This window comes from Pithys albifrons, chromosome 21, assembly GCF_047495875.1.
Source record: "Pithys albifrons albifrons isolate INPA30051 chromosome 21, PitAlb_v1, whole genome shotgun sequence".
In the NCBI taxonomy this organism is placed as follows: domain Eukaryota; kingdom Metazoa; phylum Chordata; class Aves; order Passeriformes; family Thamnophilidae; genus Pithys; species Pithys albifrons.
Genome location: NC_092478.1, coordinates 2,523,482 through 2,550,920, shown reverse-complemented (window position 1 = coordinate 2,550,920; position 27,439 = coordinate 2,523,482). Strand labels below are relative to the sequence as shown.

Below are 27,439 nucleotides of genomic sequence, written 5' to 3'. Positions count from 1 at the left end.
TTGTGCCAAATATTTTGGTGTTAGGTGAAAGCTGCTGACAATCAGGAGCAGCGTCTGCTCCCAGCCGAGCCTGCTTTCTGCAAACTGCTCCAGCTTTCCCTGTGAAATGAAGAGTTTCAATGAAATGTTGTTCTCCAAAGCTCATATGAATGAGTGTGCTGGCAGCTGCTGGAATTTGGATTGTAAATTCTCCTTTTCCCTTCCCTCCAGCACCAATCAAAACTTTGCTAGTGATGAATTGCCTGGCAGAGTGGGAAATTAAATCAGTAGCTAAAGGTAGAAACCCATGTTTCTGTTAAACTCTTGTGACTTGTTTGTCTGCTGCCGCCAGCTAACTTGGTGACTTTCAGACTTGATTTCTGAGCCCCACAACTGTCCTGGAGGATCCTCAGAAGTGGCACACACAAAGGTTCCTTTGTAGCATCCTTTCTGTCAGCTTTTGCCAACCTTTTTGGATGCAGTCTGTGGACTGACCTTGAAAACAGCTCAGCTAAATAACCCAGCCATGCTGAGGAGCAAGAAGGGACCTGGCTGGGTTTGGATCTCCCCCCAGCACCGTTCCTGAGGTGTGGGATCCTTGCTGTGCCTTTGCTGGTTTCCTGGGACAGCCTCTTTTGTGCTGCTTCTTTGCAAAGGGCTTTTACAGCTCCAGTTGCTGTGACCTTCACTGACAGCAGTAAATTACCCTTGGCTTGCAAATGCATCCAACAGACCAGGCTGGCACAAGGAGGGGGAGACCCTGCCCTGCCCTGCCCTGCAAGGCCTCCAAACGGAACCACCATTCCCTAATTACCTTTGGGAGATGTTTCTTTACAGGATGTTAAAGAACCAGTTGGGATCTAAGCATAGATTTCCTTGTGCTATCTCCATTGTTAGCCCCTTGCAACGTGATTCTTGCACCTTAATGAAATAAATAACTACGTGAGATTTAATCTGTAGTGACAAAAAAACCATTAAAATAGTTGGAGCAAGGCAGAGATCAGGGGGAGCTGGAAAGGGGAGCCCAGAGTGGGGGGAGCCCTGAGGATGGAGGGACTGGAAGGAAGAGCCCGAAGGAGTGGGATCCCTGTGGACAGAGAGGGTGGACTTGGGGTGTCAGAGGGGCAGGACTTGGGGTATCAGATGGACTGAATTTCTAAGGTATTGGAGGGGCAGGATTTGGGGTATGGACAGGGCTGGGTTTGGGGTGCCAGAGCGGCAGAATTTGGGGTGTCGGAGGGGCTGGGTTTGGGGTGTCGGAGGGGCTGGGTTTGGGGTGTCGGAGGGGCTGGGTTTGGGGTGTCGGAGGGGCTGGGTTTGGGGTGTGCGCTGGGCTGGGTTCGGTGCCCGCCCCGCTGTGCCCCCACATCGCCGCCAGGTGGCGCCGCGAGCTCGGGCTGGACCCGCCGGGCAGAGCCGGACCCTGTGCGGGAAACGCCCCATCCAGGGGCGCATCCTGGGGGAATCCCGACACCCCAGGGCATCCCGAGGGCATCCCGGGGATCCCCAAGCCAACACCTTGGCTTCCCGAGCAAGGGGCAAAGCAGTTAGATGAGCCTCTTCCTGCTATCGATTCAAGGAGGAATTCCAGAGGATTTCCTTTTCCCTGTTGTGACTGTTGTAACCCTCAGGCCTGATGCTGGTGCTGGCTGTAACACACGGGGTCTGCCTTAATTCAGGATTGATATCAACCGTGATAGCAACTGATACAAGTGCTTTTTCCAGGACTGTGGCTCAGATCCCTGCTGGCAGCAAGACATCAGGATGTCTTGACCAGGATGCAGCTCCTGTGCCTGACTCTGCCCAGAAGGCAATGGGAATTAGTCACCTCATTGTTCTTTTGAGGATCTGAGCTTTTCCTCAGCCTCCTACTTCCAATAAAGCCACAGTCCAGTGTTTCTTGGCCCTGGTGGCTGAGGGAAATCCTCCTTTCTCCTTCTGCTTTGGCTCTGGCTTGAATGAAGATGCTCCGTGCGTGGTTCCCTCTGTCTGTGAGTGAATGAGGCAAACTCCTGGCACACTGTGCTGCACCCAGAGCTCTGGGAGCACAGCCTGCATGTAAATATTTATGACACTTCATTGTGCATGAATAAAATGGTTTGTAGGAATTCAGGAAACCTTAATCACGGGAAGTGTCCCAGCAGGGCCTGCCCTGGGAATGCCACTGGCCCGAGGATGCTCTGCCATGGCTGGAGCACCACACAGGGCTCACTGTCTACCAAACTTCTTGTGTGCAGAAGGGATGTGGACCAACACAAAGCAGTTTTTCAGAAGAAAACCTCTCTTCCCCCAGGCATTGCCTGGGCCTGACAGTCTGTGTGTGGAACAAACAAGTGGCTGTGGCACAGGGGGGAAGCCTTGCCCTGGCACACAAGGGGCCCATCATCTTCTCAAAGCCTGGGCACAGCTGGAGGCCGGCAGGGGCCCTGGTGTCATTTAGAGCAGCTTGAAAGCTGCTGTGTTGGAGGTGAGTGGCAGGAGGAAGGAGCCCCCTGGAGCCCAGGGCTTGTTGGAGCCCAGCATGGCAGGACTTGCTGCCTTTTGCTTGGCTGGGGCAGCTGAATATGCAGGACACACAATGGCCCTCTGGAAGGGTTGCCCTGACAAAATCAAAATACTTGGAGAAACACTTCTGTGTTGCTGAGAACTGAGAGCTGAACAGATCTCTTGAACACTGGAAGGTGAGCAGGCACTGCCTGACACCCCCTGGGCTCCTGCAGCACCCACACCCACCCTCAAGTCGTTTGGGGCATCTCAGCAGCAGGCAGAGCTCAGAGCTGCCCCAAAGCAGAGTCCAGGGTGCCACTCCTGCGTGGGAACACGTGGGGCTGCTCCCTGGGAGAGGCAGCAGGATGTGCAGGGAGGTTGCTGCCATCTCCACTAAACTCTCCCAAGCCCTAAGTCAGTCCCCTGAGGCCTCCTGGTGCTGTGCAGATCATAATCCTCAGCTTAGAGCTCAGTGGTCTTTACCCAGGCATGGGGAGCATCAGCCTGTGGGGGCTGGCAAAGGGTGGCAGTGGGGCCTGGTGAGGGTCTGCTGGGTGGCACAAGCTGCTGGGTATGGCCAGGGTTGGTATTTCAGGTCACTGGCAACAGAAGCTGCTGAAACCAACATTTCTGCTGGCACTGAATCCTCCTATGTGTGGTTTTTAACTTACTTTGAGCAGGAGGTGCGTGATGTTCCCAGTGCTCTCCATGTGAGTCTCATGGTGTGACCTCAGGAGGGTCAGAAGTTTGTGGCTCTTGAGGACAGCACATGTCTGCTATTTTTGGCCAAATTTCCTGAGAGTAGCTTGCAGATGTTCACGTTGTTGGAAGCACAGTGTCTGCAGGAGATGGCTGGGCCAGTCCAGGAAAGCCACTGGGTGCCTGCTGGAGAGCTCTCTCTGCTGGTGTCTCCTTCTGGAGCTTTTAGTCCTTCTGGTAGCGCTGCTGTCTCCTCCTCCTCCCAACCTCACTTCATGTGACACTCAGCCTTGCCCACAAGTGTGCCATTGATTGCAAAACCAGATTGTACTTTGCTGCCAAGAGATTTTGGGAAACATCCTTCCCTGCTGCTCTCTCTTTGCAGGGAGAGGGTGCTCTGAGCATCATTTCTCCAAAACAGGTCACTTCCAGCCACAGAGCTGTGGGGTTTCTGCTGTTGCAAAAGCTGCCAGTAATGCTGTGACCTTCAGCATGCCTGGGACCTTCAGCATGGCTGTGAGGGAGCCCATTCCTGGAAATGGGAAACTCTCCCCATGCACTTCATCACCCAAACTTCTCCCTGCCAAGTGGTAGTAGGGGTTGCTTTTCCTTCTGGCAAATGGAAGTGCTGGGATTTGTTTGTTTGTTTTAACCTTCTGGGAGAAGATGCCAAGGATGTGTTAGAGGAGTTTAATTTAATATCTTGGGCTTCCAGAGGTGCTGAAAGCAGAGGGTGAATCACTGGTCTGTCCTGTGTGGGAAGGCTGAGATCTGTGTCGTGCCACTGTGGAGTCTGCAAACAGTGGGGGGGCATTTTCAAGGCTCCTGCAAAGGGATTTATTTGCTACCAAAGCCACAACAGAGAGGAACCCCCTCTGCAGAGCCAGAAAGACCATTTAATCCAGAAATCTTTGATGTCTTTGGTTTTTTGGGGGGCATTTGGCCTTGCTTATCCAGGGGTGAAGTTACCAGTGGGTTGCCTGGTTTTGGTGCATGGGGTCCTCTCCTGTGGGTGGATGGATGTGAGGATGGGGTGGGAATTGCAGAATATCAGATGGGAATGGGCAGGTCCTCACTGGTTTCTTTTTGGGGTGTTTTTGGGGGGCTGTCACAGTTTTGACAATACAGAGCACCCAAGTCAGGCTGCTCTGCTGTGATGTAGAACCTGACCCAGAGCATTTCCAAGTTGCAGTTCCACCCTTTCCATGGATGGAAGTGGCTCTGTTGGGCTCTGCCTCACCCACCACAACCATTTGCTGTGACTGTGTTAAAAAACCAGTACCACCTTGTACAAACCTCACCTGTGTCAATGCCTTGGTGCTGAGGCATTGGGTATTTCTGTTAAAATTCATCACACACAATAAAAATCGTGGCCAGACTAAATGCTGTTTATGAAGAATTGAAGACTTTCTGGTCAGGAAATGATTTACAGGGCAAGGGGTGTGTGAAGAGAAAACAGGGTTGAACCAAAGCACGACTCTACCTCTGCAGTTTAGGGGTTAAAATAAGAAAGCATCAAATCTCTTGTTCTGGCAAAGGTGGGTCTGAGAGAAACGCTGATTTTTGGGGACCACCCTGTGCTCAGTCTGCCACTTGCTTCATGTCCTCAGCTACAAAACAGGGATAAAATCTCTCTGTTCTGCTGGTTCTGAGCCCTGCACTGGGATGGGATCGATCCAAAAGCTGCTGCAGGAGTGGGTGGCAGCCTCTCATCGATGTTTGCTAAGGGAGAGGGGGTGTTTGGAAGGATTCTGTGGAGTGGCAAGGGCTGTAAAGCTCCCTGGGATGGCCTGGGGGGCAGGCAGGGCTCGCTGCTCCCCGCTGTGCTCCGGGTCAGTGTTGCTGCTGCTGCTCACAGTGCTGTGCCTGGAATCCAAAATCAGAGGTTCAGAGCCCTCCCTGCAGGAACTCAAAGCACTCCTGGATTATTTCAGTGCTGAAGGTTGTAGTGAGAGCGAGAGCTGCAGCCTTTAGCTTTGATTTGATTTCTCTTTCTTCTCGTGCCTTTTAAGACTTTCAGGGCTGTGACTTTCCCTCCCACCCCCCCAGGATTCACCACACCAGGTTCATGTGCTCCTCACTGATCTGCAGCTGCCACACAGCCAGCCCTGCTCTGTCCTCACAACGTGGCTGGTTGTGTTGACAGCCCGAGACTGGAGATTCCCCTCTGCTTTCAGGAGTTTTCCCTCCTGTTCATGGCCAGGGCATTCCCACAGGACACCCAGGGGAATCCTGTTGTGTCTGGTGTCCATCCATGGGTTGACTTTCTCCCAGGCCCTCAGCAATAGGACAAGGGGGCACGATGGGCTCAAGCTCTGCCAGGGGAAATTGAAGTTGGAGATCAGAAAGAAATTCTTTGCAGAGAGAGTGCTCAGGGATTGGAATGGGCTGCCCAGAGAGGGGGTGGATTCCCCATCCCTGGAGGTTTTTAACCTGAGCTTGGCCGTGGCACTGAGTGCCATGATCTGGTAAAGGAACTGGAGTTGGACCAAGGGTTGGACTTGATGATCTCAGAGGTCTTTTCCAACCCAATCCATTCTGTGTCTCTGTGATTCTTTGAACTGCTGGGGTAACAGTCTGAGCAGAGGCTTCCTCATGGAGGTGTCATATGGAATTCCAGGCTCCTTCCACTGCAAATCATGGAATGGTTTGGGTTGGAAGGGATCTTAAAGGTCATCTCATTCCAACACCTGCCATAGGCAAGGGCACCTTGCAGTAGTCCAGGTTGTTCAGAGCTCCATCCCTGCTGGCCTTGGACACTTCCAGGGATGGGGCAGCCACAGTTTTTCTGGACAGAGTGAGAGAAACCATCTTCAGAGCGACCCAAAGAGACACAAGCTCAGCTTTCCCCCAGGGATTTCCTTACAGGTTACTGTAGCATTTGGGTCCTGTACAGTCTTACAAACCTGGGCCTAAAATGTGAACACACATTGGCAAAGTCATTATTTCAGGGCTCTGAGCTGTGGCACAACAAAGTGACGTTACTGTGAAGAGCTTTGGCTCCTGGTGGGGTGTGGGCTATCCCAGGTCAGCTGGTGATTTACCAGCAGTTACAAGCAAGGGGGAGATTGGAAACATTTAGTGCAATATCTGAAACCTGTCTCATCATCTTCTCTGAACAGCAGCACTCCCCTGGCTCTCCATGATTTAACACCCTCATCTTCTTACTGCAGAAAATAAGCTCTTTGCTGAAGAAGCTTTTATCTAGATTAAGGCTGAGAAGACTAAGCAGGGAGGAGGCCTCAGACTTTGCTCAGGACTGGTACCATCTGGTGCTCGAATGAGCCTTCTCTGTTCTCTGCTGAACCTTTCTGTGGCTTTGGGTTAATTTGTGCTCATTTACTGAAAATAAAGAAATCACCGACTGGTTGTGCAAGGGAAGAGGTTCTCAGTGCTGGGAGCTGGTGATGCAGAGGCTGTGGGTGGCTGGAGAGCTGTGAGGTGGTGGCTGTCACTGCTGGGGTGGTGGCAGAGACCCCTCAGAGGGTGGCTCTGGACAGGGATGTGTTGGCTGTGCAGAGGAGCCCCCGCACCGGGAGGGGTTTGGGGCACAGCAGAGATGAAGGGCTGAGCCATTGCTGGTTGATTTCTGGGGCAATTTATATTATTTTTGCCAAGTGTTGGTGGCTGTTGCTTTTAGTTGCTCTGAGATGAAGTCCAATGACTGCAGTTAAAAATGTGGGTTTCCTAATTCTATGGAGCTTTTCTTGCATCTCTGAGACGCCACAAAAGGAGCTCTGCAGTACAGAGAAAGCAGCTCCACACTTGTCACTCCATTTCTAATTCTGCCCTAGAGTTTAGGTCTGTGTTTTGGGTTGTGCCTCATCTCCACAACTCATTTTTCTTTCTAAAATGCCCGAAGCTTTCGATGCTCCCATCTGGGGGAAGGAAAGGACTGTCCACCTGCATCCTCTCCCTCTGACCCCGTCCTTCTTCTTCTTCCTCAAGCAAGATGCAGTTTCTTTCCTTCTATTTACCTTCACCGAGTGGTTTCTGCTGTTCCTTTCTTGTCACACATCCGCTTGTCCTGGGGAGGAAAAGAATCCTGGTGGGGCTGTCGAAAAATGAAGAAATAAAGAGAAATTGAAAGGAAGAAAGAAATAGAAATAAATCAATAAATCGAAAGAAATGGAGAGAAATGGAAATAAATCAATAAATCGAAAGAAATGGAAAGAAACAAAAATAAATAAATCAAAAGAAAGAAATAGAAAGAAATTAATAAATTGAAAGAAAGAAAAAATTGAAAGAAATAGAAATAAATCAATAAATCGAAAGAAATGGAAAGAAACAAAAATAAATAAATCAAAAGAAAGAAATAGAAAGAAATTAATAAATTGAAAGAAAGAAAAAATTGAAAGAAATAGAAATAAATCAATAAATCGAAAGAAATGGAAAGAAACAAAAATAAATAAATCAAAAGAAAGAAATAGAAAGAAATTAATAAATTGAAAGAAAGAAAAAATTGAAAGAAATAGAAATAAATCAATAAATCGAAAGAAATGGAAAGAAACAAAAATAAATAAATCAAAAGAAAGAAATAGAAAGAAATTAATAAATTGAAAGAAAGAAAAAATTGAAAGAAATAGAAATAAATCAATAAATCGAAAGAAATGGAAAGAAACAAAAATAAATAAATCAAAAGAAAGGGAAATAAATCAATAAATCGAAAGAAAGGGAAATAAATCAATAAATCGAAAGAAATGGAAAGAAACAAAAATAAATAAATCAAAAGAAAGGGAAATAAATCAATAAATCGAAAGAAAGGGAAATAAATCAATAAATCGAAAGAAAGGGAGAGAAATAGAAATAAATAAATAAACAGAAAGCAATAGAAATAAATAAACAAACAGAAAGCAATAGAAATAAATAAACCAAAAGAAGTAGAAAGAAATAAATAGAAAGAAATAGAAAGAAGTAAATAAATAGGAAGAAATTGAAATAAATAAATAAACAAAGGGACATAAATAGAAATAAATAAATAAATCGAAAGAAAGAAAGAAATTGAAATAAATAAAACTGGGAGGAGCAGATCTTTGGCTTTCCCTGTCCTGGGCATCACCGTCCTGGCTGTTCCCCTTCAGTTCCTGCCTCTCTGCATTCCCCCCCAGTTGCTTTGCATTTACCATCTCCCTTTCCTCACCACATTTTCCATCTGGGCCGCATTATTTTGGCATCCCAAGGAATGTTTTAAGCTGTGCCCTCCCCCTCCTCCCGGGAAACAAGGACTTTCTGCAAAGGGCTTTCCCCGCCCCTCTGGGGCGCTGCTTCATCAGTTTGCTGGCAGCGAACGGGGGAGGGGGGGCATCATCAGCTATTCCTAAAGCCCAAACCCTAAACATCAAAGGTTCCACCTATTTATCTCATCCCACACTAAACTGGTTCAAAGTCCTGAATTTGGGGTCTCTCAGGCCATCACAGACATGCCAAGGAGGTGGAGATGGACGAGCTCCAGTTCATGCCTGGAGTTCAGCCAGGCCAGGACCAGCCCTAAGAGAGGAGGAAGCTCCTTATTAAGGAGAAACACAGTGTAAAGTTGATTCCAGTTGCCTCGATGTAGTCACTTCCTCACAGTAAACTGGTAACAAAATTAGTGTTTCCAAAATCAGAAAGTTTTCCTTGCACAAGTGACTCTCACGAGTCCAGAGAAGAGCAACGAGGCTGGAGAAGGGACTGGAGCACAAGTGCTGTGGGGAGAGGCTGAGGGAGCTGGGGGTGTTCAGCCTGGAGAAGAGGAGGCTCAGAGGTGACCTCAGCACTGTCTGGAAGTGCCTGAAGGGAAGTTCTGGCCAGGTGGGGGTTGGTCTCTTCTCCCAGGCACTCAGCAATAGGACAAGGGGGCACGATGGGCTCAAGCTCTGCCAGGGGAAATTGAAGTTGGAGAGCAGAAAAAAATTCTTTGCAGAGAGAGTGCTCAGGGATTGGAATGGGCTGCCCAGAGAGGGGGTGGATTCCCCATCCCTGGAGGTTTTGAAACTGAGCTTGGCCGTGGCACTGAGTGCCATGATCTGGTGAAGGGACTGGAGTTGGACCCAGGGTTGGATTTGATGATCTCAGAGGTCTCTTCCAACCCAAACCATTCTGTGATTCAATGGATGTGGCACTGAGGGAGAATCCACCCTGTCTTGATCCAACCCCACTGTGAGAATCCACCACGTCTTGATCCAACCCTACTGTGATCACCAGCCCAGGGCACGGAGTGCCCTGGGCTGGTGATCACAGTGGGGTTGGATCAAGGGTTGGACTTGAGGATCTTGGAGGTCTTTTCCAACCCAATCCATTCTGTGACTGCAGACTTTGATTTATAATCATTGTTTTTGAAATATTGACTTGTTACTCTGGGATGGAAATGAACATGATTTAAGCCTCTCCATGGAAAGGAAGTCTTGGATGTAGGTTAGTTTTAACGCCTTCCTTGAGAGATTTGAACTGAAAACACAAAAAACTTTGTTTATTCCTTCTCAAAAGAAGGGTGTTTTCAGTTTTAAGGATAGAGAAGGTGTCTGAGCTGGGCCATGGCATCACTTTGGACTTTGGGAATGTCCGGATCTTGAGGGTCTTATTCTTGCTTGGAAAAATATGCTATTCCACACTTTCCTCTAAATATAACATAATTCAGCTTTGACAGAGTTTAAAGAGGAGGGGAAAAATTTTGCAGGTAAACTTTGTGCTGCCCACGGTGGAATTTGCAATCCCAACTGAGAGTCTAAGCCCAAATCTTCTGCTCTTTGCAATGCCCTGGAAACAGTCCTCTCATCCCAGATAAAGCCTGGGATGCCAGCACAGCTTTCTGTGGACACATCCAGTCAATGAACATCCTCAATCCAAAAGGCAGATGAAATTATGAGGATTTATTTGTCCCCCTCCCCCTCCCATCTGCATTTATTTTCCTTTCAGGCTCCACTGAGCAGCACGAAACAGAGCTTTGAAATCACAGTTTATTTATTATTTTAATCCCAGGGGAGCTGCAAACTTCTTGCCTGCCTGAAGAGCAGCTCCAGGTGCCAAGGCTGGTGGCAAACCCAGGCTGGAAAGTTGTTTTTCCCTGTCCCTTGGCATCAAACGTGCCCAGCGCCTGCATCGGGCACAACGAGAGGGCTCCCAACAAGAGGGTTAAGCAGCTTTGCACAAATAGGATTTGGACCAGTTTGTTTGGGATAAACAAGCCCTGAGTTCAGCTCCTCCTGCTCAGCCCCAACAGCTCCAGTGGAGGGAGGTTGTTTTGTTGCACCCTGAGCTGGGCTGTGTGTGCCAGGCTGGGTCACCCTTCTCTGTCTCTGGCACCCAGATCTGACAGGGCTGAGGCTGCCAAAGGGCTGCAGCTCGAGCTCCAGGGTGGGCCTCTGGCTCCTGGATTAGGTTCTGGAAGCAGAGAGAGGGAGGGTGAGGCTGGAGGAGCCCTCACACAGCTGGGGATGGTGGAGCTCCTGCAGGTGAAACCCTTCACCTTTGGGAGCCACAGAGCCAAACTGGGAATGGGAATAATGGCTGGAAAGGCAGTGCCTGGGGTGGGAAATGGGCCAGAGAGCTTGGCTTGTGTCCTCACAGCCCTGTGTTGTCCCCAGAAGCCACCTCAGGCTGGGGCTTCCAGCAGCACAACCATCCCCCAGAGCTGCTCCTCCAGAGGGGTGTCAATCCCGAGAGGAATTTGGAGAGAGGTAACCAGAGGCTTCCTCCCAAACTCTGACATGGGCAAAACCAACTCAACAACCCCTTGCAATTCCTGAGCACCCTCTTCCCAAGGCAGAACACGCTTGGAGTTGGGCTGAGCGAGGGAGGGGTTCAGCCCTTCCACAGAATTCGTCTCCACGTCACGGTTGGATTCTGGGAAACATTTGGAAAACATCAGGAGCATGAGGCAAACGGACTTGTGGCTCTTGGCTCCTCTTCTCCTTCTCCAGGAGGGGCTGGGTGTGATCCTGGGGGGCTCCCCTTGCCAGTGTGGTTGGCAGGGGCTGGATCAGCCCCTCTGGCACTGCTGGGTGGTCACATCCCATTATGGATCTGGTGGACACAACTGTGACATGATCTGTCAGAGTCTGTCTCCCAAATCCACCTCTGAATTGGCTGCTTTTCTTACAGCACAAAAAGATAATTCTCCATCCAAATGCTCACTGCTCTCTATTCCTGCTGAAGCATCTCAAGGCAATAACATTCCCTGCAGACCAAAGTGCAGAAAGTTGCCCAAGACTTTTTAATCCTGCTGGAAGGAAAGCAAAGAGTAGTTTTCAGGATGACTCCAGAAAAATGTTTGGCAGCTTTAACCTCTTGCTAAACAACTTTTGGACAGTGTGTAAACAGCCTTTTGGTTTTATAAACACAACCTCCAGCTCATTGAGTGGGAAAAAGGCTGAAGGCATCATGTGAAGGAAGATGAATTGCTTCCAGCAGCTTAAGGAGGTTTATATTTGTATTTGTATTTTTATTTTTATATTTGCTCAGGGTTAAGGGTTGGAGTTGGGACATACTTTGCATGGGAAATGTGGGAGGAGAAAGAGGTGGCACTGCAGGGGGAAAGCACCTGAATTTGGGAAAAGATGAGATTATAAAAGTGGTTTTGGACAGTGGATATTTGATGCCCAGGTGTGGGGAAGGCCACCCTGCTCCTCTCTGCTTCAGAGGGACCAGTTTGGATGCAGAGCATCCTCCCAGCACCTGTGGGTGTGAAGCAGCCAAGCACCTCTACACACCATCCCTTTGGACTGAGGAAATGCTTCTGGCATCTAACAAGTATTTTTCTACTCTTCTGATCTGACTAAATGATTGAACTCTTGTCAGTGGCATTTGGGGTCAGACTTCCTGCACACCAGTTTATTCCATCAGGTCATTGACTCACGTGGTTGGATGTTCCCTGACTTCTGCATAATGCACTGAAAACCTTTCATTTCTTTTTGATATAGAAGTGAGAACAATCTTAAACGGTTTGTGGGAGAGAAGAAACTGTTGTCTTTCATGATTTCATGATCTGAAGTGATTTCCCTTTAAAGCAGCAGACTTCTAACTCACTCAATATTAGACATCATAAAAAACATGAAAGGAGTTAAAAAAAAAAGAAACCCCCTTAGACAAACATCTACTAATTTGAAGTTTGGACACATCTGCACTAAGGAAAAAATGCACATTGGCCCTGGATCCACTAATGAGTTTAGCAGAACATTTCATCAGCCAGGGCTGCTGGGTGAGCTCCAGCCCCCAGAGCAGTGCAGGACAGCCCTGGCTCAGAACTCAGGGGCTGGGGGTCGGTCTTCTGCTGCTGGGTGGGCTTGGTGGGTATGTTTGAGTGTGTGGAAAACTCTGTGTGTGCATGAAAGCTGAGGCTGGGTCTGCAGCGGGGTCGGGTCTGCAGCGGGGTCGGGTCTGCAGCGGGGTTGGGTCTGTGAGGTTGGCTCTGCAGCTGCATGAGATCCTTCTGAGGGTCTAGAAGTGGATAACACTCCAGGATGGAGTGCACATCTTGTGCTGAGCCTGGAGGTTGTTCTTGTGCTGCCCTGAATGGTCACAGTTCCTTTGCATCCACTCACAGGGAACATAAACCCGACTCCTCCAACCTGCAGTGCTTGGGGTTTGCTTTGCATGGTGGAACCAGAGTACACCCCACACTCTTGGCTTCTTTTTTTATCCCTGGCTTTGTCCTGTGTGCTCCAAATTAGTCTGCTCAGGAGCAGTGGGTGAACTCCCTGCCCTGCTGAGTGAGGTGTCAGAAGTGCAAAGGTTGGGCTTTGTTTATTTGCTCTGGTCATGGTTCTGTGCAAAGCCACCTCCTTGGGCAGGGTCCTGAGGGCTGAGCTCCCCTCTCCTCTGGGGCAGCACATGGGGAAGGGAGGGGGTTTGAAGCTTTAATCCCAAGGGGATAGGTGTGATGGCATCCCACAAATGTGAAATGGCCCACTGGATGGACCCAAAGAGGTGAAGAGATGTCTGTGCCTTCCTAGTGTAGTCAGTCCTGCAGCCTGTGCTCCCAGAGCTGCCCCATCTCATGGGAATGGGCACAAACAGCTTTTTTGAAGTGGTTGAACATCAGTGATGGGCTGGATTTGGTTCTCCATGTGCCTGGAGTGAGTGATGGCTCTTGGCCTAAGGGAGGTGTGTGCTTTTCCCTCCATCCTGGCTGAGATGCTCTGTTTGTATGGCTGTGTCTCTTTGAAGGAGGCCCCATGGCCTGGAATTCTGGAGCAGAGCAGGGAATGGGGGACCTCAGCCCTGGCAGGGCTTTCTCTTTCTGCCTCTTTTCCATTATTCAATGTTTTTGTTGGAAAGGTGAACTGACCCCATCTCACTGGCTTCTTGCTGTACCACAGGCTGGGAGATGTAAGGAAAGAACAGGCCCAGAGATGAAACTTGGGGACAGGCAGAGGATTTCAGGGCTGGAAGCACCTTGTCTGCCAGCTCCTGTTAGGCAGGAAGGCTGTGGGTACCAGCAGGACTGAGGCTGCACTTACTGGTTGGGAAAGAACTGACAAGGTCTATTCCAGTGGGAAAACCACCTTATGCAGAATCCTGGATGAGGTGACTGGTCCTGTCCCATGATTTTGGGGCACAGTGTCAGACTCCAAGCCTGAAATGCTTCTCCTTCAATTGGATTTTCAGACACAGACCCCACACAGCATCTTGCAGGGTCACAAAAGCCCTTCTTTAATGCCATTATGTGTCATAACCCTGCCAAGAGGACTGATCCCTTCAAAGGGAGAGGCTGTCCCTGGAACAGCATCTGCAGGGGGAGATGCTGCTGGAGGGGTGTCAGGCACCACTTCTGCTGCCTCCTGTTGACCTTGGCAAACTGGCTGCCTCTCCCTGCCTTCTCCAGGGACATTTACTGCCAGGTGAGACCTTTGGTTAACACACACTTGTGGTTTCTGCAAACCACGTGGCTGCATCTTTCCTCATCTGACTTCACCTGATATGGCTGAGCCACTGTAATGTAGTTTTTGGCTCCTGACAGCAGTTCTGAGCTGCCTTTTGAGGGTGTTTTTGCCAGTGTTTGGTCCTGTTTTGGCTCATGTGCAGCCAAACCCCAGTGAAGTCTGTGGGGCTGTGTTTTTTCTCGTGGTCCCTGTACAAAATGCATTACATGAGTTGGCCTTTGGAGTTTTAGAAACAATTATGTGGCTCTCCAGCTATTTGGGGATCAAGGAGAGCTGCTTTTTATCCATCAGCAAACCCCAGTCTTTGTGTGTTTGTGGATGTGCAGTTGCACAGGATGCAGAGGAAGCACAAAGTTCTCACGTGTTGCTTTGGGATTATTTCTAACACAGTTGCAAAGAGTCCCCACAGCTCGTTCCTGCCACAGCAGGTGATGTTTTCCCAGCCTGGGCACTACTCAGTGGCTGCAGTGGGTCTTGTCCTGCCCTGATCAAGCAGAAGGGTGGGGTGGATGAAGAGTTTGCTGCATGTCTGTGTTGGGAAACAGCCCCTCATGTTGGGAGAGTGTCTGGGGCTACTCTTGGGGCCTCATCAGTCCAAAGCTTATTCCTGCCAGGCACTTCTCCAGCACTCTGTGTGTGCAGCAGGTGAGTGCTGCCAGTCTGGCACAGTTTTCATCAGGAGCTTTATCCAAGAGCTTTAATCCGTGCCCTCAGTCCTGCCAGCTGAGTGCCTGGAAAACAAGGAATGACTGAATGTTTCAAGGGGAGCTGCTGGAGGGAGCAGCCCGTGCAAGGTGTGGTTGGAAGCTCTGGATGGGGGCAGCGGGGGGAGCTTCGGGCAGGGGATGGCAGGGCACAGGTGGTGACTCCAGATGGGCACCGGAGCGGCTGAAGGGAGGGATGATAGTGAGGGAGAAGGCCAGCAGTGCAGGAGCAGCCAGGATTCCGTGCGGCTCGGCAGCCGGCAGTGCCCAGCATCCCCTGCCCGGAGCTGTATCGCGGAGAGCAGCCCGGAGGGCACAGGCGTGCCCAAAGCACATCCCTGCGGGGGACGGGCACGGCCAAGCGCCCGCAAATCCGCTGGGGCGAGACCAGAGAGGGAATCCCTCCGTGCTCCTCCCCGGGCACCACTGGCGGGGATGCCCCTCGCTGTCCGAGCCTGGCACAGCCCCCGATGGGGCAGCCCCTAGACCCCACTGGGCTCGATAAGGCGGCGGAGGAAGGAAGAGCCCGGTCCGGCTCCGGCTTCCTCCGCAAGCCCTGCCTCGGTGCACGGTGCCCGCCCCCGTTCCTCCCCCGGCTCTCTGCGCTCCCCTGAGCCGGGCGAGGCGAGCTGAGCCGAGCCGAGCCGAGTGGAGCTGAACCGAGCCGAGCCAGCCGAGCCGCGCAACAGTTGCCCCCAAATCGCGGCCGCCGCCCCCGCTCTGTCCCTCCCCTGGCCGGGGGAGCCCCCTCGGCACCGGGAGGAGGAGGAGGAGGAGGCGGGGGCGGCTCGGGGTGTGCGCGGAGCCGCCGCCGCTCTGCAGCGCTGAGCTCCGCCGGTCCGTGGCAGCGCCCCGGGAGCAGCTCGGCCGATCCGGCTCGCCGGGTGCCCGCAGCGATGGAGCGGAGCGGTGGGGCCGAGGCTCGGCTCCTCTCGGCCGGGCACAGCCGCCCTCTCCTCCGCCTGCGGGAGCGGAGCCGCCCCGCCGGGCACCGGCCGCCCTGCTGAGGCTCCCGCACCTCCCGCACCCCTCGTGCATCCTCTGAGCCCGCCGTGCATCCCTCCCCCCGAAACCCTTTGTGCATCCCCCAACCTCCTGTGCATCCCTCCTGTGCATCCCCCACCCCTTTGTGCATTCCCCCGTGTACTCCCAGCCCCTCGTGCATCCCCTCCATCCTCCCGTGCCCCCCTCGGCCGCCTTGTGCCCCCTCTCCGTGCCATCCAGCCCCCTCACCCCTTGTATGCAGCCCCGGGGCTGCGGGAGCCGCGGCTGCACATCATGGGCACGAAGCAGACCAAGGGCTGCCAGCCGGGCAGCGCCGGGGAGAGCCCCCCTGCCCACCATCGCAAGAAGGTGCCCCCCAGGGAAAGGGGGGACTTCCTCGCTTCCCTCGTGGTGAAGTCCGGAGAGAAGTTTGGGAAGGGCGGAGGCAGCAGTTTGCCCCCTTACCACCGGCGGATCTGCATGATCCAGGACATGCTGGTGCTGGTGAAGCAGGGAAAGCAAGAGGAGGCCACCGAGCTGCTGAAGAACCTGCGGCAGGTGAGGATGGGCAGATTTCTCCGAGGGGAGGGGGCTGTGCCTGTTTTTGGTGGGGGAAAAGTCTAAGAGCAAAACCCACCCTGGTTTGGAAAGCCTGTTGGCAAAGGGAGGGCACGTTCAGTTTCTGCGGGTCTGACTTTCGTGGCGTAATTTTGAGGAAGTGGCAGAGGAGCTGCAGGGTGGTCATGATGCTGGAGATGGGAAAATACCCCCGGGGTGTGCTTTGCATTGTCTGCCGGCTGCATTTTTCTCCTTCCCCTCGTTCTGGCGTTGGTCGCTGTGGGGTTTGCAGCGCTCACGGCCCACTCAAGGTGGTTCCCACTCAACTTTCCAAAAGTTTGGTGTTTAAAGCAGCTCTGTAAAAGCGCTGAGGCAATTTGAGCTGGCAGCTTTTGAGAATCAGCTCTTTTCTTCCTGGCTCAGAAATACCCGGAGTTGGCAGCTTGGCTTTTTATCTTGTTCTTTTTTGACGCACAATCGCGTGGTGGAGTTTTGCTGCTGTTGGCTCGGGGTAAAGAGACGCTGGGCGGGAGGGGGGAATTAATTGTACGGAGCCCGAGACCTTTTGCCTTGAAAGTCTGTTTGAGCTGGGCATTAGCTGGGAAGCAACAGCACGGAAAGTTGCTGTGAGCAAACAGAAAGGCAGCCGAGGAGCGCTGCTCTGTATCCAGCAAATTAGCATTTAATCTTTTCTACTGATAGATGGTGATAAAAAGAGCGAAGTGCTGGGCATTTTCAAGGCTCTGGGGTACACAGGGCTTTGGAAAACAGCGAGTTTTCCATGCAAACCCAAACTAGCTCTGTCTTCAAGCTGAGGTTTTCTCCCGAGGAGCCTGCACAGCGCTCAGCTGTTCCACATAACCAGTTCTGCCACCTGGGAAAAAGTTGCTCACAACTTTGTTGGGCATCAGGAGCTGCTTTTTTTGCCCTGTTAATCTGTTCACGGGAAAACTCAGCTGGTCCAGAGTCTGGTGGTTTTCCTTTTGGATTTTTCTTTTAGCATTCTCCCCCCACACCTCATTTTTGGTCCAGGTAAGTTTTTAGCAAGTGGATGTGTGTGGTTTGGGGCATGTCCCTGACCCATCCAGCCCACTCCATTTATCCTGTCAGCCAAGGGCCCCTCGGCCCAGCTGCTTGACGTGGTTTAGGACTATCTTTGGAGTAGCCCAGCTAAGAAATCTGCACAGTTTTGTGTGTATTTGTTTCCTTATGGAAAGCTCTTGGAACTTACTCTCAGCCTTGAGATTATCTTTATTATCCCTCATTGGGAGTGGTGTCTCTTTGAGACAAACACCTGCCCATTTGGGATCTGTGGGTTGAGCACATGGCTGGGAAAATCCCCTGGGACAGAAGTGACCCTGAGCTGGGCAGCAGATCAGTGCCCAAATGTTGCACCCTCTCAGCCACGCCAAAGCCTTATCGTTGCACCAGCCCATTGGAGCTGGCAGAGAGGCAGGTGCTAATTTTAGAGGGTGTTTATCTCAAACACCTTCCCAAAAAATAAATCTTGGTGTCTGGGGAGTGCCATGAATCACTCTCAGGTTCTCTCTGGCTGCAGAGACTGTGTTTTCTCAGCGATGCTCTGGGCTGTCCTCACCCTCCCCACAGGTTGATTGTGCAGAGAGAGGGAGCTGGGACGTGTCACAGTGAATGCCCTAATGACACATCTGACCGTGGGGGCATCCTGTCATCTGACTGGGGGTAGGAGGGAGAAACAGCTACGAATTAATCTTGAAATGCTGGGGGAAGTGAGGAACCTGTTACAATCAGGTATGTCTTTGTCAGGGAGTGTTTCTGAAGAGCTTGCTCTGATAAAATGTATCTTCGAGTGTCAAAATAGGGAACACTTTGTCCTAGATACTATAATAGACTCAAAGCACGTTTTTAATGAGGTGAATTATCCCTTCCCTCCAGGTAGTCAGTGTGGGATGCCCCACTGAACAAATCCTGCTTGCTGTGGTTTCCCACCAATGGCTCTTGGGAGGGGACATTTTGGGGGTGCATTGGTGGCTGCAAGGGACACTTTGTTTGCTCCCTACCAGTGGGAGCCTTTGAGAGCTGAGCTCCTGCCATGTCTCAGCCTGAAAGGGAGGGCTTGGAGGGAAGGATGGGCAGAGACTTTTCCCCTGAGCCACTCACAGGGTGCCCAGTCCAGAGGGGCTGTGGCATGGGCTGTTCTGTGTAGCTGCTGATGTAGCCAGTGATGCTGCTGCAAAACTGGGGTTTTCAAGCCACCCCAGTGACCTGGTGCCCAGCCCTCAGTTGGCATTTTTTAAATCCCAGCCATTTAGGTCTTTGGGAGCCTTTCCACTGCCTTCCCCAAGCTTTTTAGTGGGCCCAGCATGCCAGTGAGGGGGTGGGTGGCAGCATCCCTGCCTTTGGAGAGGCTCCATCGTTTTTTCAAGGAGGATGTTGTCAGAGCTGAGGCTTTTCAGTTCTCTGTGACAGAACGCCCTGCCCTACCCACCCACTGCAAGGCAAGGCTGGAGGGGCTTCTACCTGCCTGCTGAGGGTCCCACAAGAGCTGTTTGATAGTCAAAGGGCAGGGCAGCAATGCCATGGGCAAGCCCTGCCTTTCCAACCCCACCACTGGCACCAGTGCCCACTGTGGCCTTCTTCATTCCACCAAATTCACCCATCCTGCTCCCCTCCCTGAGGCAGGAGCAATGCTGTTGTCTTTGTAAGGATTAATTAGTGTTTCCAGGGACACTGGGAGGTTGCAAACAACCCTAAAACGCTGAGATACGAAGCAAACTTTCTTTTTGTTTGAAAAGATAAAAAATGTGAGCAGCAGACAGCCTGCTTTGCTCCCAGACTGCTCCTCGGAGAGGTCAGCAGCAGGTTCTGCAGCAGCAATTCGATCCCACTGCCTGCCCTCAAAATAACACTCATGTTATTCCTGCTGCAGGAGCTGGCAGGGGCTGCTCCAGAGGGTATGTGCTCCCTGGGCACATTTAACTACACCCTCCTGAGCTGGAGACACCCACTGCTTTTTCCTTATGTTCTAATAATGCTGGCAGTGACCCAGAGCTCAGGCCCCACAGTGCAAAATTAAAATCCCTTCCCCAAAAGTGCCTGTTTGGCTGAGGTGTTCACTCAGGAGCCATCTCAAACTGCTTGTTGCTTTGGGCAGTTAAACACATTGGAGGATAACTGGAAATGCACAGAAATACTTAACATTTTATTGAGGCTGGAGTTTGGGGTTGCCAGGACCTCGCTGGTCACCTGGAGGGAACCAGTTGCTTTTCATGGGAGTAATTGTTGTGCTGAATAAGTTGGAATCCAATTTCTCTGCTAGACTTACCTGTCAGCATCTTCTCTGCTTTCCAAGGAGCTGCTGCAGGGCCTCACCCTTAGAGAGGATGAAGAATGAATTAATTCAGGGTGTCCAGCACTTGGGGAACCTACTTCAGACCCTGCACCTCACCCATGCTGCCTGTCAGGGGTGGGGGAACTGCAGCTCCACTGTGCCCAGTACCACCAGTTGCAGAGCAGGATAGGCTTTAATATTCTATAGTGTATCATTTTTATTTTTACCTTTTTTTTTCTCCACACTCTTGGGTTTCGCTGGTTAAGGCAGCCAAGCACTGTCAGTATATTAAATTCTGGGAGTGTCTCTCCTGCTGGGGAGAGGATTTGTAAAACAAAGCATGTTTTCCTCCTCCCTGCTGCCAAATGGATCGGTTTTCCCAAGTGAAATGCTGAAGCTCTTCCCAGCACATTACGTTTCACTCCAGGAATTTGCCATTGGTTATGGCTCGACGTGGAGGTTTTGCTGGGCTGTTGCTGCTGCTCCAGCAGAGCTGGGCTGGTGGGAGAGGGGAGGAGGAGGCAGTCAGGGCATCTGGGCATCATCTGTGCAGGGCAGGAGGGGTGCAGGAGCTCCAGGAATTAAACAGGCAAGAGGGGGAGGAAAGCAAAGTACTGTAATAAACCTCAGAGGGCTGGAGGTGGCCAAAAGCCAAATGGCAAGGTCCACTTGGGTGGATTCTCCACCACAGCAGCTTCACCTGGGCTGTGATGGGGTGTGAAGGGCAGGGCAGAGGGGGCAAAGTTTGCAATGACTGCAGTGTCTCTGACAGCTCATCAGGATGAAGGGGATGTTTCTCATAGAACCATAGAATGGATTGGGTTGGAAAAGACCTCCGAGATCATCAAGTCCATCCCTTGGTCCAACTCCAGTCCCTTTACCAGATCATGACACTCAGTGCCACAGCCAAGCTCAGTTGAAAAACCTCCGGGGATGGGGAATCCACCCCCTCTCTGGGCAGCCCATTCCAATGTCTGAGCACTCTCTCCAGTCCCAGTTCTTGCTGCTGCCTCATCTTGGATTCAGACTTTCTGCTGGCCCCTGGCTTTGTCCCAGCCTCAAACACACCCTTCAGCCCCGCCAGTGCCAGAACTGCTCCCATGTTGCTCCTCAGCCGAGTGTTTGGATGTGCTCATGGACACCCAGAGCAGAGTGTGGGGAGTGCTGAGCTCTGGGTGATGTGATGCAGCTTGGCTGCAGCCTGTGGGCACAGCATGGCTGGACTGTGCCACTCTTCACTCCCTCTTGACCCTGTGCCACCAGCCATGGGGCATCATGGAGATGGAGACCATCCTGTGCCCTCTGGAATGCTGGAGGGCACCAGCAGCATCGTGTCTGTGGGTGAACCCCTGAACACTGAGGTGCCCAAGGCTGGGGTTTCTCAGCTCCCCACAGCCTGGGAGCTGCCAGCAGAAGGACAGACATGAAGAGGTTGGCAGAACTGGGCTTGGTTCTCTGCAAGTGGGAGATCCTGGGGCCAGGAAGTCGGGGCTGAGGGCAGGGACCTGCTGTGCCAGCAGTGCCAGGCACCGCAGGGTGGAAGTTGGGCAACCCAGCTCTTGAGTGGGGTGGCTTTGGGATCAGCACTCATTTCCTCTGCTTCAGGCTGCTGATGAAACCATCAGTCCTCCCTGAAATTATTTTTAACCCTTAGGCTGCTGAGTCATTGACAGCAAATGGCTGTGCCTTGCAGTGGTGGGGTGTTTTCTGCCCCAAACAGCACCTGCTCTTCCCCACACTCCCTGACCCTGCCCTGCTGTGAGATGATCTCTTGTTGTGTCCTTTTGTGCTTCCCATCCTGGCTTCTTCTGCTCTCCTTCCTTCCCTGGGATTCCCAGGTGGATGTGTCCCGGGTCTGCTTGGCATCCAAGCAGTCTGGTTTTAATTAACCCCTTGGAAGGGTTTGCTGCTGCTCTTCCTGTGGAAAACGTGTCTTTGGGGGATGTTGAGGTGCAGGGAGGGAGGGAGGGAAGGCAGTGCTGCTCACCCTGCCACTGACATGGAGCAGAGGGGTTTGCTCTTCCCACTGGAACTGGGGAATCTCATGCCTAAGGAATGAGTGTTGGCAGTGATGCCACTCAGCTGGGCAGGTCCTGCTGCTGCAGGTCTGGCAGTGGTGGGACCTGAGCATGGGTGAGATCTGTGTTCATCCACCCTCTCCATCTGAGCAGCACGTCCTGGCTGAGCTCCCTCCATGCCCAGTTTCCCAAGGGGCCCTGGCCCAGCCTGGCAGCACTGCTGGCTCAGAGGGCTGTGTGCCCAGAGAGGTGGGGACTCTCACGTGCCAAAGCTCTGGACCCAGGAGGTGCCTTGGCTGAAAAGGCTTCGAGATGAAACTGCTGGGTCAGCCCTTGGTTTCCTTCCTCTGGAGCCAGGCTGGGTTAGGCTGGGCTGGGTTAGGCTGGACTGGACTGTACAATGGGCAGGTGCTGCTCCCAGAGGAGGGGGAGGCTCTGCCCGTGCCCTCACTGGAGACAGAAGTCTCCAAGCTGGGACAAGTGAATGGTTGCAGTTGGCACCTCAGCCCCTGTTCAGCACTTTATCTGTCTCTATACAGCAGGAATGTGTCTTTCCCCCCTCCCTCCCTGCCCAGGCTGCTGCTTTCCCCTCTGATGTGAACTGCAGCAGCTCGGGGCTCCAGCCTGCAGACAGCCTGGCATCCACCTTCTCTTTTTTTCTTTTTCTTTTTATCTTGCTTCAAACTGTAATCCCCCAGTGTCTGAGGGTGTCTCCTCTGCCTTGCCAGTGTGTGGGTGTGATGGCTGTGTGGGCAGAGCCCTCCCTGCAGATGCCAGAGCTGTGCTGGAGGGTGCAGGGGGGCTGGGGGGCAGGAATGCAGGACAGTGCCCTTGAAATCCAGTATATTGTAGCTTTTTGAAGGCTTGAGGTCAAAAGTAGCACTTGATGTGTTGGGGGGTTGGTGGCTGTGGCCTCTCTTGGGTAAAGGAGGTGGTTATGTATTAATTAATTTCATTTTTGTATGAAGAGATGGGGAGTTTTTAGTATTTAACTTCTGCAGGTCCTCCCTAAATGCCTAATGTGATTTAATGCCTAATTCCTTTTCTCTTCTTTGTGTGTCTCAGCCTCCTTCTCTTCCAGATTTTGGAGAAAAGACCACTGAATAGTGAATTTAATCTTGCAAATTGTCCTTTCCATTCCTCTGCAAGCAAAAGGCTTTAACTCCAATTACTGCTGGCTCTGACCTTGCTGCTGTGAGAGTAGAAACTGCTTCGAGCCTTCCAGCTCTCTCAGATCTTTTCAAGACTCTTTATCTTTCAGACTTCATGTCTTTCAAAGTCAGCAACACTTTCTTTGTGTGAGGGTTTGAGCTTCCCCAGCTCGAGAGGGAGCCCTGGACACGCCTCAGTGCAGAGGGGAGGGAGCTGCCTCCTCCCTCCTGCCTTTGGGCATCTCATGGGGTCTCTCATTCCTTGGGGCCTCTTTGGATTACAATATCATCTTCCTGGAGGTTCCCTTGCCATTACAGAGCAGGGCTCAGGTTTGGTATTGGTGGTGGGATTTCTTCTGGAGAGTTTTGGGGGTTTGCAGGGGTTCCAACAGCCTGTGCATCCCTGTTGGCCCCTGGAGGGTTTCCCTGAGCTCTGCTCTGCACCAGCACCTGATCACGCTGCTCTCTGCTGCTTTCAGTCCTTTAATGTCCCCTTTGCCTCAGAGGTTGCTTTCTGAGCAGTAAGAGCAGCATTTCCAGCTGCTTTGCTGCTGTTCCTGCTTCCCACTGCTCCTCCTGTCCCTGTGTGGGTGTGCAGGGTCTGTGAGTGATCACAGAAGGAACAGGGATTGCTGTGTGAGCTGCCCCAGAGATTATTTGGGAGGCACTGTCTGACAGTCAGAGTGCTTCTAATTCTGAGTTGAAATGAAGGTGGGTTAATTAAAGAAGGCCAAGCAGCCAGCCCTGAGCAGGACCCTCCACTGGGCAGGTTTCTCTGGAGGATGGGGATGTGTGTGCTGCGTTTCTCAGCTCCTTGTTTTGTGTATCTACAGAAAATGAGAAAATGGATGTCAGCTGGGAAAGCCAAAGTAATCCAGGTTGGAAAAGCTGAGCCACCAGCATGGGGATTGGGTGTAGAGCAGCTTGGCCAGGCTGGGGGTGACAAGGACCATCAGGGACAGCACCTCCAGCTTTCTGGGCAGTGAAACCCCATTTTAGAACTCTCAGTAGGTAAAAGACACCAAGAGCAGTGAGCTCTGTCTGCCCCTTCCTCCCTCAAAAGACTCCAAGAGAAACGAGTGTTCTGTCCTTTCCTCCCCCTCCAAAGCAGGATGAGCTCAGAAAATATGATACTAAAAGCACCTTGAGTGGTTCCTGGATCTTCATCTCACAGGCAGAGGAAGGAGAGCAGATGTGCCCTGAGCCTTTTGCAGTGTGAGGTGGGAAGTGGTTCCTTGAGCTGGAGATGTCCTGAGGGGGTTGCTGGGACACCTCTGTCCCTGTTCCCTCTGTGCCTGCAGAGCTGGTCCCACAGAGCACAGTGCTTGGTGTGGGCACTGGTGCCATCTCTCTGGCCATGATTTGGGGGGGAATTGCAAAGCAGGAGGTGGGGGGAGTCCCATGGAACAAAAGAGCCTCAGGCTGGACTGTGGTGAAAGAGCATGAGGGAAGAATTGCACCTGTTGCAGCAGCTACCATGGACTTTGTGTTGGATAATCCTCAGGCCCTGGGCCATCCTGAGCTCACCAAAGTCAGGGCAGTGAAGAACAAATCTCTGCAGGAGCTGTTCAAACAGCCCTTGCTTGCTGGTCCCTTCTCTGGAGGTTCTTGCTGGTCCGTGGTGGGTGGCATGGAGACAGCACCAGTTGCTTGTCTGGCATTCCTTCATATATTTTCATTTATACCACCTACTTGCAGACAGTTCTCCTCACTCCAGGACTGGAAGAGGAAGAGATTGGGGTGAACTCTTGCTCCCAAAGTCTTTGTGGCTTCCTGGGCCAAGGCAGAAAGTGTGAAACAATTTGGGATATGAGTGTGAATGACCCACCCTGTGGTGGTGACCACAGCCAAAATCAGCCAGGAGAGAATTGTGACTTAAGCAGCCCCTTTTTTTTTTTTTTTTGGTGGGTAGAGTATTTTTTTGGGGGGGTCATTCTGTAAGAAAGAGGATCTTTTCCTGTTTGGTTGTAAAAAGCTGCTTCTGCTTGGTGTAACTGGACACTTCCTTTGCTGAGTGAGGAGCCTGGTGGATCTGGGGGTGTTTATTTAGGCAGCTGTTGGGCTGGTGATTCATTTTGTGGGGTTTATTCTGGTGGGAAATGGGGAATTTGGGGTTTACACGATTGATTTATTCTTTTGTATTTCTGCCTCGAGTTACAGGGAGATGAAAACGAGTTTTAAAAGCAGCAAACTCGTATTTGAATGTTATTTGCTCAGTTAATTAAGCAGGGTGGGTGTGTGAGGCAGAGAAAGTAAACGTGACAAACAGGTTTTACATTTAAAACTAATGGATTCATTAACTGGAGTGTTAATTGTACATAATGAATGCCACTGGTCACCATAATTAGAGATCTTGGTCTCTCATGTTGCAGTTTGACTTGCAGATTGGAAAACAGGAGTTTCTCCTTTGTGCTCCTGATTAGTTCATTGACCTGCTGAAATGAGGTGCTGAACTGGACTGAGTTACAATCAGAGAAGGACAGAATGTTAAAGGCTTGGAACAGATCAGAGACTCAGGTTGGCAAAGACTCTTCAGATCGTGGAGTCCAACCTTTGAATTACCTGAAATTAAGGTGTTCTCTTTGTCCAGACTCTCCCAAAAGCTGTTTGTGCTTCAGTCTTTCCTGGTTGTGTTTTCATCAGTGACTTCCCCTGAAATCTTTGGCAGCCAACGTGTCCTCCTCACCTGGGTGGCAGGAGCTGTTGAATATTAAAGCATGGCCAGAGGTTGGAGTCACCTCAAATTGCTTGTTTGAAATGGGTGTTTTAAAGTCAACGTATTTAATGTTTAAAGCCATTTTCAATAGTGCTATTAATTGAACTTTAATGTCATTAGATTGAATTCTAGTGCAGCCCAGCCATTAATTCTTCCTTAGCCAGTCTGGGCACTCACTGATCACTTTGATGAGCCAAACACCTTTACCATTGGGTTTCTCTGAAGAGACTGAAAAATTTGGCAGTGCTGGGTGAGCAGTTGGAGTCGATGATCTCAGAGGGTTTTCCCAACCTACGTGATCCCACGATTCTGTAATGGGGGAAAGCTTCTGTTCTCCTGGCTTTGCAGAGGGAATGGAGGGGCAGGAAGGCTGAGCATTCCCCTGGCAAAGGAAAGGGAACATCCACTGGAGCAGGGAAAGCCCAAGAGCAGGAATGGAACGTGCAGAAGCTGCAGAGTAGAGCTCCCAGTAGCTGCTCTTTATCTCCTTCTGAGCAGACACATCAGGGAAGATAAAGCAGAAAGGGAAAAGATAACACATATTGGGTCTGATTGTCAGCCTGCCCTGGCTCTCCCAAAGTGGTTTTTCCAACCTATTTACTTGTCAGTGGTGATTTTGGACGAGCCTGTGGTATCTTCAGAGAGAAACAAGGGTTTCTTCTTCTTGTTTAATGTCTTGAAAAAGGAGTCTTTCTTTCAGGCATGAATTTGTGGCATTTCTTGGCAGGGGGGAACAAGGTGCCAAAGCTCATTTGGTGTTACCACGTGCCAAATGCCACCCCCCATCTCGTGTGTGTGAGGCTGTAGGTGTCTGGTTCTACACTTTAAAACCAGCTCAGTGAGTGCGTCAGACACATCTCAGAGCTGCCTTGATGTGGAATTCAGCAGTTTATGGCCAATTGAGGAGTTTCAGCCCAGGGCTGTGAGTGTCTCGGTGGGGCCAAAGCAGGGAAGGGACGGCTCGACTCGCTGCACAGTGAGCTCATCCTGGCTTTTCTCTTCCTCAGCTCATCATCTTGCATCGAGTTTCAGGGATTATTCAGCCCTGTGGTTAAATCTGGGAAACGATATTAAGAAGTTGGTCCCATGTCCTGAAAACTTCTGGGGTTCTTCTTTCTCTGCTCTTGAGGTCGGGAGAAACTGGTGGTCAAAAATATGAGTGTTGGCTATTTTGAGGTTGGGAAATGAACGTTCTGGACTGGCAATGCTGGAGATGTGGTGGGAACTTCAAGCCAAAGACTTTGTTCTACCACCTGTGGGAATATCCTTTGGCCACAGCACTTCATGGGGCCTGGTTTAGTTTTCCCAGGAAGACCCAACCACCCCTGGGATGCAGCAGCAGGAGGGATTAGAGGGATTAGCAGGGAACTCTGTCACCTCTGGCATCTCAGGCTCTTCCTGGGGTGGTGCCACATTGTAAGCAAAGAGGGAAACAGCCCAAGGCATGGAGGCTGAGGCTTTTCTTGGTGGGTGCTTGGCTGATGTTCCCCTTCTAGAGCTGCCTGTTCTGGGACTGATCAGTTGTCTCTTGGTCTCATCCCAGACCCAGCAGTGAAGGGTGGGCAGAAGCCACTGGTGGAAGGGGCAGGGAGCTGTGAGAAGCAAAACCTGCACTGAAATGTGCACTCCCCAGCTGGGCTGTGGCTCAGCAGTGCAAGCAGCAGGTTTCAGTGGGACCAAAAGGAGCTTCAGGCTGGTTGTTATCACCCACAGGTGGCAGCTAAGGGTGTGCCCAGGGCACTGCAGTGCCACCCATCCATCACGTGCTCAATTCCCTTCGCAGAAGCTTCCTGGGCAAAGGTATGTTTTGTGCCTCAGTCACTGGCAGCTCACTTGGCACAGCTGCTGGCATCTCCCCTGGGAAACCAAGTATCAACAAGAGCCACTTAATGGCCCAGACTGTCAAACAAAGCAGAAATATTCTCATTTTTGACTGGGGACTTTGGCAACTTTTATTGCTGAACAGGATGTGCT

General features: G+C 51.3%; 1 protein-coding gene across 1 annotated transcript in view; it reads left to right on the top strand.

The window, feature by feature from the left end:
- The first annotated feature begins 15,575 nt into the window (after positions 1-15,575).
- The window catches only part of LRRC75A (leucine rich repeat containing 75A), a 54,584-nt gene continuing 42,720 nt past the window's right edge, over positions 15,576-27,439 (top strand). The window contains exon 1 of the mRNA XM_071574952.1: positions 15,576-16,270. Coding sequence (XP_071431053.1) covers positions 16,007-16,270 — 264 coding nt within the window. The 5' untranslated portion in view covers positions 15,576-16,006. The remainder of the gene's footprint in view (positions 16,271-27,439) is intronic.